The sequence below is a fragment of the Dermacentor variabilis genome, unplaced genomic scaffold (genome assembly GCF_050947875.1).
Source record: "Dermacentor variabilis isolate Ectoservices unplaced genomic scaffold, ASM5094787v1 scaffold_22, whole genome shotgun sequence".
In the NCBI taxonomy this organism is placed as follows: Eukaryota; Metazoa; Arthropoda; class Arachnida; order Ixodida; family Ixodidae; genus Dermacentor; species Dermacentor variabilis.
This window is the reverse complement of record NW_027460390.1, coordinates 484,815-496,729: the sequence shown is the minus strand read 5'-3', so window position 1 is coordinate 496,729 and position 11,915 is coordinate 484,815. Positions and strand designations below refer to the sequence as shown.

Below are 11,915 nucleotides of genomic sequence, written 5' to 3'. Positions count from 1 at the left end.
TGGCACGAGAAAAACCAAGCAGCTCCGTTTTACAACTTTTCTAAATGCTCAAAGTGACCTCCGATGGTTCCCAGAGCTGACAAGTGCATTCCGATATCAGCTGAACGCATGCTAGATACGCAGTATTCTTTAAAGCAAACTCTGAGCTTTTCAGGTTCCACTGAATGAGGCCCTGCCAGCTTTCATGTCCAATTCATCAACATGTGTGCTGCATGTACAACTGAAAGAAAATAGCACTCCCAAATATTTGTAAATTTCAGTTTTTCTTAGATTATCAAGTGACATTAACTTACAATTGGCTTCTTTTTAGTGAAACACATACACATACTTTTTAATGTTCAGATGCATATTCCATTGCACACACCATCTGTAAGGTTCTTCCAAGTCATTCTGCAGCTGATCCACATTGCACATATAATTTTCCTATAGACAACACAGTCATCTGCAAAGTGATGACTGTACATGATGACGTGATGAAGAAAATGTCCTTAATATAGAATAAAAACAAAAGGGGTACAAACACAGCCCTGTGCAATCCCTGATGTAAAGTTAACAAACTTCATTTTTTTTGCCATTTAGTACAACACATTAGTTACAGTGCGATAAGTAATTTTCAATCCACTGAATAACTTCTTGAAATAAATTGAATTGTCTCAGTTTTTGCAGGAGAAGGGAATATGTCAGTGTCAAATGCCTTTTGCATGTCGAGAAATACACAGTCAATGTGACCATCATCGCCAATTACAGATGCTAAATCATAAAATCGAACTACAGGGGCCCTCTGAATAAAGATATTCACATTTAGAATCAGCAGACAAAGGTTCTTTCTAGTCTTGTTTAACTAGAATACTATGCTAATCCGCATTGAAGGTGACCGGATATTAAATGTGAACTTTGAAATAGACATAATTAGGTTTTACCAAAAGAACACCTTCCCTTATTACACAGCAGCTAAAAAAAAAGTGCTTTATTGTTCGTAATATTTTTAAGATGCAAAAGGTTTATCGAGATCTTCACAGCTGCCAAACGTACATGGTAAAAACGGTACACATATCTGAATATATATTTTATTGGCACTCTGAAAGTTGACAATATGTGAAAACTGATGAAATCTCTAGAACAGTCAAACAACAATGAAGGTGATATTATAACTGAAAATGAAAGCCCCAAAAATGCTGAGTGAGGACTAGCCAATGCTGAAAATATGGCATAAATAAACTTTTAAATAAATATTATAAAACTCTGCTGGATCTATCAGGTCACCAGGGAAGTAAAACAATGTCAGTTCTTGTTTTTAGAATCCAAAAGGAAGTACAATGTTTTATATGCTTCTTGCATCTCACCGGAAAATCACTGTATGTAATGATAATGTAGTATACTGATTCACTATGGTAACCAAATACCGCAGTAATTTTCATTAACCATTACATAAATTTGTAAAGTGTAGGAGGTAGAGTTCTTGTCAGGTACCAGTAGCCTTTGACTTCTCCCCTCAGCTATGGCCTGGAAATAAAGCAGATTAAAATTTCAATTACTGCACAAGCCTAAACACACATTAAAATTGATGTTATAAAATGCCCATTTGCTCAAACCAAAACACAAGTTAAATGTACGCCAGCCCCATACCAGTACTAGAACAGTACAGACGCCTTTCAGAAATACAGGACTGTAATAAAAGTGCATAACTAAAGTAGTAAACACTAAAATTCGTAAAAGCCCATAGTGAGGACAGGGGAGGGGGTGAGGGCACGGTGAATAGCATGCATTTTTAAAGAAGCTTGCCCTGAGCATGCACATTTTTTGGGACACCATATGCACTTTATTAATAATTTACCTTTTGACCCAGCCAGAAGCAGCAGCACACGTGGCACAATAGAGACTGATAAGCAACGTAATATTTTGACATCATAATGACTTTTTTGCCGATTTTGCTATAGTTGATTTGGCCTGCTTCACGAACTTCTCTGCATAAACTTGCTCGAAGCAAATACCCATCCAGTGCCCTTTCCTAATCAGATTTCCGAGGGTATGGTAGAAGGCTGACAAATGAAATTCCATTTGGGTTTTGTTTGTAGTAATATATATCAATTCATATTCAGCATTATTGTTTGGAATTGACAGGATTCCCAACATCATCACTGCAATTCTCCTGAACTACAGCAATCAAGCCCACACCATGAATGTTTCCTACTTGTGCTCACCATACGTCACATTTTGGTTCAATGAATACATTCAATGAGAGTTGGTGAGCTTGCAAGTTGACAGACTCAAATGCGACTTGTGTTTCGTTAAATGTGACGCAACATCCGTAAAATGGTAGAACCAGCCCAAATCCCTAAACTTTCTGGAAAGTTCAGGAGAATTAGCAGGTTTGGAAGTGTGGTGACTGCTGTAATCTAGACAACAACCTTGACAACAAAATTGCTGCATCTAATATCCTACTTCGACAAATACCCAGACGTTTTACAGTGCTTCAAGATTTTTTGTGCAGAACAGGACAGATGGCAATGCGAAACAACACGCATGAATACAAACTTTCAACTGGCAGCAGCAATGCTGAGTGCATGAATTCACCATCAGTTTCTTTATCCAAGAAACAATCAGATTTTTTATATTGTGACGAGTGATAGCTGAACGCTTTTCGCCATTGTACTATCGGCCAAAAAAGTAAACGGACCACGGCACCGCTGGCTGGAGCGGCTGCGGGGCCGCACCGGGGCGCTGCTATCTCGCTCCGCGCGCTGACGGCGAGAGTGCCCCAAGTGACGCCAGACTTCGCCCTCTCTCTCTTACGGATCCTTGTCACGCTTGATAAATTTCTAGTGCGCCGTTCGGTTGCTCTGCTGCTGACGGTCGCGACGAAGGGGACTGTGCATCGCCGGTAGTTTAGCACACGGCGCTGTCGAACAGTAGTGGACGGCCGCGGGGCGTCAAACCGCGCCACTGAGAAGGAACGAAGACTCGTTCTTAATGTTGTTTTGCTTATATTCACCATACCTCTCATATGAGTGCATTTCGCTGGCGTCCACCGCTGTTCGATTTTAGACAACACAACGAAAGCAGCCGCAACGGTGGCTACGGTGACGCGCGCTTGCAGGTGCCAAGCTTTACTGCCGGCGCGGGTTCTCTGTCGATATTACTTTTCCGGCATTGTCTCCAGCAGTGGGTTTATTAACTATAGCAGTGCGCCTCTTCACACTGCTTTAATTCGCTACTACAATACACAGTCCGTTATGAAACTTTCCTTATAAAAGTACCCTCAGAAAGAGATGATTGGAAAGACTAATCGGAAAGACAAGTCGCTCGTGAAAGTTCATTCACGGAAGAAAATAAAAATTGGGGTTTCATGCTTTGAAGAGGTCCTCAATGGGATGAAAATTCGCCGTCGTCCGTGATTACTTGGCCTACTCGCCTTGGCATAGAGTCATAGAGCGCGGCCACTAGCTCCGGACGTCCGCGTAGTGCTTCCCACTCTTCCTTCACGGCATGCCAAAGCTGATCCGCTGTGCCACCACACAGGCGCCGTGAGGCAAGAGTCTTCTTCAACATTGCCCAAATGTTCTCGATGGGGTTAATATCAGCCCCGTTAAGCGGCCACGGAAGCTGACGCACGGCGTAGCTCTCCAGAAGTGCACTCACAGTGCGGGCTTTGTGCACAGGGCTGCGGTCGTGCTGGAACATGTAGCACCCGTCCCGGAATGGCCCGTCCAGAACGTATGGAATCAAGTGCTTGACGAGGAGTTCGCAGTACTTCGACCCAGTGAACGAACCCTCAATCCGCACGAGTGGGCCAAGGCCGTCCTTACTGATGGCGCCCCAAACACTAACCGAGCAGCGGCCGCTACTGAGCACGCTGTGGATGTGGCCGGGGTCATATGAGACAGCAGTCATTAACATATGTCGGGTACAAAACTTAACGCGCAGCCACCTCACTCTGCTGTAGAAATAAAAATAATGAAGGCTTAAATCATACCCTGTCTAACATTCAGCTCGCAGATATGCAATGACGCAAAAGAAACACTTCGTAGTCAATACTGCGCCTACGTGTAGTCATGCAGTAAGACGAGAAATGAGGCTGTACAGCATTCTTAAGGCTAGTATGCGTTGCAAACAAACCCTATTTTTTAGCACTGACTAGCTATGCAAACTTTACCCGCAACTTCCCTCAGCTGCAAGGATGACAGGTCGTACCTGCTGTTCAACGGACGCCACAGACGCTGCTGTTGGTCCCAGCGTGTGCTGAACGTTGACTCATCCGTGAAGATGACCTCCCAGTCCATTGCTCGAACGCTCGGGCAAAATTCAGTCGCTCTTCCCTCTGCTTCGTCGTCAGGTGCGGCTTCTGAGCGGCAACGCAGTTCATGAGACCTGCCTCTCGCAGTCTGCTCCTGATAGTTTCGCTGCAGCAACTGAGGTCCAGAGCGTCGCAAATTTCCCTGGCGTTCAGAAAGGGGTCAACAACAGCGGCAGCAACTATCTGTTGGTCCTCTTCCAACGTTGTAAGCCTTGGCCGCCCACTGCGCTGAGCATCAGCAATTCTGCCGTATTCATCCCTATAGGCTTGAATAATGCGGTTCACCGATGTTCTGCTCCTCCTAGTGCGGCGGCAGATTTCACGCTGAGGGACACGTTCTATGCTAAGCCGCACGATGCGCCTTCTCTCCTCGATCGGCACCCGGGATGGCATTTTTGCGACGAAACGAATGCGACCGTTCTCGTTTTTAAACATTTCCTAGTCTTCCAGTGTCCAATGGCTGGACACAACCATATCTGGATAGCAGCGCGCACTACAAAGCGCGTCGCCGACACCGTTCCAGAGAATAAAAAGGAAATATTGAATGCCGGTGTCCTATTGCCCCTTTGCTGTGGCACCGCGGATCGGCTGCATCATACCGTGAAAGAAGGGTGGGAAGCACTACGCGGACGTCCGGAGCTAGTGGCCGCGTTCTATGACTCGATGCCAAGGCGAGTAGGCCAAGTAATCGCGGATGACGGCGAATTTTCATCCCATTGAGGACCTCTTCAAAGCATGAAACCCCAATTTTTATTTTCTTCCGTGAATAAACTTTCACGAGCGACTTGTCTTTCCGATTAGTCTTTCCAATCATCTCTTTCTGAGGGTACTTTTATAAGGAAAGTTTCATAACGGACTGTGTATTGTAGTAGCGAATTAAAGCAGTGTGAAAAGGCGCACTGCTATAGTTAATAAACCCACTGCTGGAGACAGTGCCGGAAAAGTAATATCGACAGAGAACCCGCGCCGGCAGTAAAGCTTGGCACCTGCAAGCGCGCGTCACCGTAGTTGCCGTTGCGGCTGCTTTCGTTGTGTTGTCTAAAATCGAACAGCGGTGGACGCCAGCGAAATGCACTCATATGAGAGGTATGGTGAATATAAGCAAAACAACATTAAGAACGAGTCTTCGTTCCTTCTCAGTGGCGCGGTTTGACGCCCCGCGGCCGTCCACTACTGTTCGACAGTGCCATGTGCTAAACTACCGGCGATGCACAGTCCCCTTCGTCGCGACCGTCAGCAGCAGAGCAACCGAACGGCGCACTAGAAATTTATCAAGCGTGACAAGGATCCGTAAGAGAGAGAGGGCAAAGTCTGGCGTCACTCGGGGCACTCTCGCTGTCAGCGCGCGGAGCGAGATAGCAGCGCCCCGGTGCGGCCCCGCAGCCGCTCCGGCCAGCAGTGCCGTGGTCCGTTTACTTTTTTGGCCGATAGTACATGTGCTTCTACATCATACAATTGATTTGGTTCCCTCTCATTTTTCTGTTTTCTCATTCAAGTAAAAAAACATGACAGAGTGTGAACAAAACAATAAGACACACATTGCTAACTAACTAGGTATCTGTTCCAATAAGTAATTTTTTAAAAACACGGAAATGAATACAAAAAGGAGCATGAATCAATCTGACAACAGATGCTATTCAAGTTCAATACCTGGCAAGATAGGTGGTTTGGTCCTCATAGTTATAGCTTTTAGGATTATTTGGCTGTGTTGTTCTGTAAGTCTGGTTTTGTCAGTACAAAAATTTCAACAATAAATGCTTTAGTTGACACGACGATGTAGAAGACAAAAAATGAAGACTGATAGCATACGACAGAACTCATTGAGATCTTGTATAAACATAAAAATGTGCTGCAACTCGTAGGTCTTAGAGTGCGATTTCGTAAGCATTGTAAGGGGTTTGGCATGTTTGATGTATGTGTTGCCTCATGATGACAAGCAATAAGAAAGATTACTATAATGCAAGTGCAGTACAGTGAAAAAAAAAAGAATGTGGTGATGGAAGTAGGCACGCACCTCAATAATTATAAGAGTTCAAAACAAAACTTTCTCATAAAAAGATTGGACATCAAGATAACATTTGAGGTGCTTATCATGAGCTACAAGAAACTCTACTTTTAGAGAGCGGTATAGCATGGCTGTCGAGTGAAATTGCTACAGTTTACACACAAGTAGGGGCTAGAGGGGGGGGGGGAGGGGAGAAATAGAATAGAATACCATAAATATAGCCTTTGAAAGACTAACATATGCAACATGTTTTCTTTACACCAGAAATGAACATTACCAGACGGGAACTGTCACAAGGGCACACCCTTGCAAAGGCATCCTCACACTCACGTAGTACGGTGAGGGTGACATAAGCAGTCATAAAGTTTGCGAGGGCAAGGGAGGGACAATGTCATGAGGTGAGAGCTAGGAAGTGCGACTAAGATGAAGCAAAGTTGAATGAAAAAGTCATGATTCAAGCTGATACGGTTACCTGCATTCTGCATTTATCCCTCAGGGAGTGATTTACATTTGATGATAAAGGCATGGTCAATTTAGGCCAAGAACCTGCCGATTTCTATCTCCTGAGTGCCAGCAATAGCAGTATCCATGGTGTCAGTGCCTCTGTCACAATATGCCTGTGCCAACAGTCTGCAGATGATGCACCAATGACCATACCGGCAGATTTCAATGCATCTACCGTGCAACTTGTTTGTGCAACTACTTTTTACACATACTGTTCTCTGTATCGTTTTTAGCCCTCCTCAAAAACACATTTTATTGCCTGGCTATATGCATTTTACCGAAGTAAATTCACAACAGCTGCCGTGAAGTTGAAATTCGCATATAACTCTCATTCCGATTTACACTTCAACTTAAAATTGTTTTGGTGCACGTTATACAAAAATACGGCAAATTTTAAAATATGCTTCATTAATTAACAGCTTTGGTTTTGGCTAGCAAGTTGCACTGCATAGCTCATAGCCAAGGCACGGCAATGATGAATTCGTCTACAGTAATCTACTGACCTCTGCACCTGCTTGATTATTCAAACATACTTTATCTGCACTATTCTACTGTGCCCCCGATTGTAATTACGTTATATTGTCGGCATATAAAACAAATAATAACTTGGTGCCCATTCTAATATGCATATCAAGTAATGAAACCTCAGTCAACACATACTGTGTTGGAACAACTTTATGGAACATTCAAAGCACACAGACATGCACACAGCTAAACATTAGTGGTTAGTCACTATTGGAGTCCGACGACACCTCCTTTTCGCTGTCTACTGACCACAGGAAGTCACCTTCAGTTCCATCTGATGCATTAGTAATGCCACATGTACAACAACAAATTGATATTTGCACAAGCCTAATATTTAGCTAACTCTGTTTAAGGTTTTCCAACCATGTGATGTTTCTTCTGATGTTACGGTACTTCTAAATAATATTATTACTATTATGAAGTGACTAAATCTCTAATTTTTATTTTAAAGGTACACGCCGATATTGGCGAGGAATGTTTTAGATTTAAATTGTTATATTTAAAATTTATTATATCCGCATTCGTTATAATGAGCTTTGACTAATATAAAGGGGGTACATTCCTTCTTTTACTCTCATTTTTTTCCATCTCATTTCAAGGGATTTCTCAGTTTACTCAGAAGCTTTGAGTGCAGAAAGAATATGACATGCAAGAAAGGACTTGCTCCTTTTCAATGCCATATATAGGAAAAATTTCATCACAATGAGTCAATGCAAGTTTTTTTTTTTAAACTTGTCAGTTTATCTATCTCACTACAGTAGCACTTTGAGCAGTTTCATTAGAGATCCCAGATTCAACTTCAATTTCCACCTGCATAAAGATGCTGCTCACCTCCAAGACAGCTGGAGCACAGCCGCAGCACAAAGGTGGTTGACTATTTACGATGCTTCCCAAAATCTTTGGGCTTCCACTGGAGGCACTTGGAGTCGATGCGCAAAGGTCGCTTGAGAAGGGCCCGCTTGTATCCTTCCCTTGCCTCTTCAGTCAGCTTGATGATGTACTGGCCCTTGTAGTAGGTGATCAGATTCAGATGCTGCAGTGTCGATATTACATCGTCCTTCTTGATGCTTGTCAGCTTGCAAATCTCCCTGCATGTTAGAATACACAGTGGTAGTCGCACAGATGGTCAACTCATTGTTAATTGCTGCTGCTACTGCAGAAATCATATATTAACTGTATTTACTATCATCTGCCTATTTATGTTCATTCATGGCGGGATGAAAGCCTCTCTAAGCAACCTCTAGTTGCTTCCATTTCCTATTCCACCCCATGATGACAAATTTACTATCTCGACACTTGATTCTCTGCTGTTTTAGACTACACTTCCTTTCACTTGGCACTCACCCTCTTGCTTTAACAGCCTAGTGATGCCTGTACTGTGCATTATGTGACTTGTTCAGCACCCCTTCATCCTTTTAACCTGAACTAAGACATCAGCTGCCTACCTTCTTTATCGAATCCACACTGCCGTCTTCGCATATTTTAACACTTGGCTTTTAATTTTCCATGTTGGCTGCGCAGTCCTCAGCTTTTCAAGTTCATCTATTATTCTCAGACTTTCTTAAATTAATTTTATAAGGCAAGACTCATTGCGCAGTTCCATGCTGAACACTCAGAAGAGACCAACAAAACTGATTTTCAATGTAAAAAGATTTGATGTGAGTAACAATCGTGAATGTCTGCAGCACCCAACAGAAAAGTAAAGACAGGAATGAAAAAAAGTCTCACATCTACTAAACATGCATCAAATTATTGCAAGGCAAAATCATTTCCTTCCAAAGCATTTCCAATTATAGTTGTAGACTGGAGGTTGGCCACAATATAAATAGGATGCTGGACGACATGTGAACTTCGCAGGTAGAGCAGTGAGTGAACTTTCCTACTACCTATTAGTGAGGGGCACCAAGACCACAGTCCCTAAAAATTCTTGGTCCAGAGTTGCTGAAGAATGCTTCACAAACGTTATATGTAGGCTACTTATATGGCTCATCACGTTGAGCCCCATACTGAGGTACGCAGGTGCACAAGGTAGCAAGAACATTTGGGTGCTACATTAAGAGTGCACTACGAGACGCAAGATTACGGTTTAATTCTCACACAAAATAGATGATGATGATGAAAACGTTTTATTTAAAGAAAGAAAGGAGAGGGGAGTTAGGAGAAGGATGGTCGGATTCTTATTCCGGAATTCCGCTGGCTAAGGCAGCCGCCCTAGCTCTTTCCACGAGGGCTCGCTGGTCCTTGAGGGTTGAGCTGGACAGGGCTGCCTCCCATCCTTCCCACGTTGGCTGTTTTATAGCTTCTAAGGCACTATTAGCCTGACAGGCCCATACCATATGGTACAAATCTGCTTTCTGCCCACAGAATTTACACTCGGCCGAAAAAGATTGTGGCTCAATAGCATGTAGCTTGACTGGGTTATTAAATGACAGTGTTTGTAACCTTCGTAAATGACATTCTTCTGATTTGTCTAATCCCTTAGTTGGGCCCGGGTATTTTTGTCGCGATAAGCGCAAGTGTTGTAATATGTCTGCATAAGTTATTAATGGCGCTGGGAAGTCAGAGTCTTTGGGGAGGGAGGAGGAGGGATCCCGGGAGAGAAAAGCTCGGGCGGCAGCGTGTGCACGCTCATTTCCCTCTACACCCTCGTGACCCGGCACCCAAATCAGCTCTTTGCGCGAAGCGAAGACCCCAGATTGTTTGAGGATCCTGCAAGCTAGAGGTGCAATTCGGCCCCGCGTGTAATTTCTATATGCAGTTTGCGAGTCTGTAATGATGTATTCTGAACTAGGATGCGAAGCCGCCATGGCGATCGCCGCCTCTTCCAATTCAGCAATTTCCCCGTGCCGAACAGAAAGTCCATTGACCGTCTGCCCTTGATGCACCACCGATATTGTGGAGACTCCTCCCACCGGACCTGCAGCATCCACAAAGAAGGCTCCCTCTAATTTAGAATAGATTTGGTCCATCTTCTTGGCTCTTGCCCTCCTCCTTGCTTGATGATATTCTGGGTGCATGTTTTTAGGAAGGGGCAGTGTTGCGAATTTGCCCCTCCACTCTTTCGGAATGTCTTGTCTTGTTGCCGTATAGTAAGGACAGCTGATATTTAGGTCCTCTAGTACCTTGTGTCCCGTTTTCGTTCCTGCCAATCTGGCATATTGACTTAATAGGTGGGCCTCAATTATCTCATCTGTTGTATTGTGCACCCCCAACTGCAATAAGCGTTCTGTAGATGTTTTGACCGACAGTCCTAGTGCCTTCTTATATGCTGTTCTGATCATGACATCGAAATGTTTTAAATCGCACCTCATCATCCGAAGGTACGGAGCGACGTACACAATTCTGCTGAGTATAAAGGCTTTGACCAACTGCAAGGGCACATACATCCATGACACCAGGGGAAAGGAAACAGTGACAGATGCCTCACTTAACATTTGCCTTGCTGTGCCATATTCACCAACATTCTACTTAAGAGGATGCTAAAGGGCAACATCAAGTTTAGTTTAGTCAAATATTTTTAAAGACTCGATATGGATTTATTCCACAGAAGAAGTTAGTTATTAATGATGAAAAGTCATGAAAGGCAAGGTTCCATCTTTAAACTCAGTGCCCAAACCACAGCATTGGTGTAAGTTAGCATGATGTCAGAGGTTTCAAAGTATTTTCACATATTTGGACAGTTTACATTATGAAGCTCGCAAGGTTGACCCTTCGCTCCTATAGAATGCTAATGCAATCCTTACTTACTTGACTAGTTATGAGCAGGTGATGTCGAAATTTCGTGACGCCATGAAGAGCTAGTTTGGCAACTTCAAGCATGTCTTTCATTTTTGTATATTTTCTGACTTACTAAGTTCATGGTAAGCATATTTATGGTATTATGGAAGTGTAATTTACTGACCCAGTTAACCATTTGTTTAGTTCCCTTTAATTAATACTGTGCATACGAAAAGACCCAGGGGAATGAAGGGCTCAATATTATGAAGTGAACAGATTTCAAAATTTAGAAATGCATACGTGAACTGTTTGCTTCATCTATGCTTTTCATGGCTTCATTGATATATATATATATATATATATATATATATGTACCATATCATGAGAAGCCAAAAAACAAATACACCAAGGACCACATAGGGGAAATTACTTGTACTTACCAACTGAATTAAAGAAATTATAAATTAATTGCAATGAAAGTGGATGAGAAAACAACTTGCCGCAGGTGGGGAACGTTCCCACATCTTTGCATTACGCGTGCGATTCTCTAACCAATTGCATTTATATATATGTATCAGTGACATAGCCAGAAACTTCGTTTCTGGCTATGCCTCCTCCCTTATAAAATTTGTCAAAGGATCAAATACAAGAATAATAACTGCATTACCATTGCCAAAGATGCTGCAAATGAATTCTAAAATGCTATGCACTGTCGAGACAAGTAAAATATGTATTTTTTTCATAAAAGAATACACTCGTATGTTCCAGAATTGTGCCCAAGATAACCGATATCAATGCTTCCATGTTTTTAGCCTATTTAATAAGTAAAGAAAATATCACACGAACTTTAGAACTATATCAGTTCGAAAC

The 11,915-nt window shown here is 42.9% G+C and overlaps 1 protein-coding gene across 6 annotated transcripts in view; it reads right to left on the bottom strand.

The window, feature by feature from the left end:
- Positions 1 to 1,049: 1,049 nt before the first annotated feature.
- LOC142568586 (histone acetyltransferase KAT5-like) overlaps positions 1,050 to 11,915 on the bottom strand; it is a 146,920-nt gene continuing 136,054 nt past the window's right edge. For all 6 annotated transcript variants that reach the window (XM_075678462.1, XM_075678463.1, XM_075678461.1 and 3 more), the window contains 2 exons: positions 8,160 to 8,416; positions 1,050 to 1,503 (listed from right to left, as the gene is read on the bottom strand). In XM_075678462.1, the coding sequence (XP_075534577.1) occupies positions 8,203 to 8,416 (214 nt within the window). In that variant the 3' untranslated portion in view covers positions 1,050 to 1,503; positions 8,160 to 8,202. The remainder of the gene's footprint in view (positions 1,504 to 8,159; positions 8,417 to 11,915) is intronic.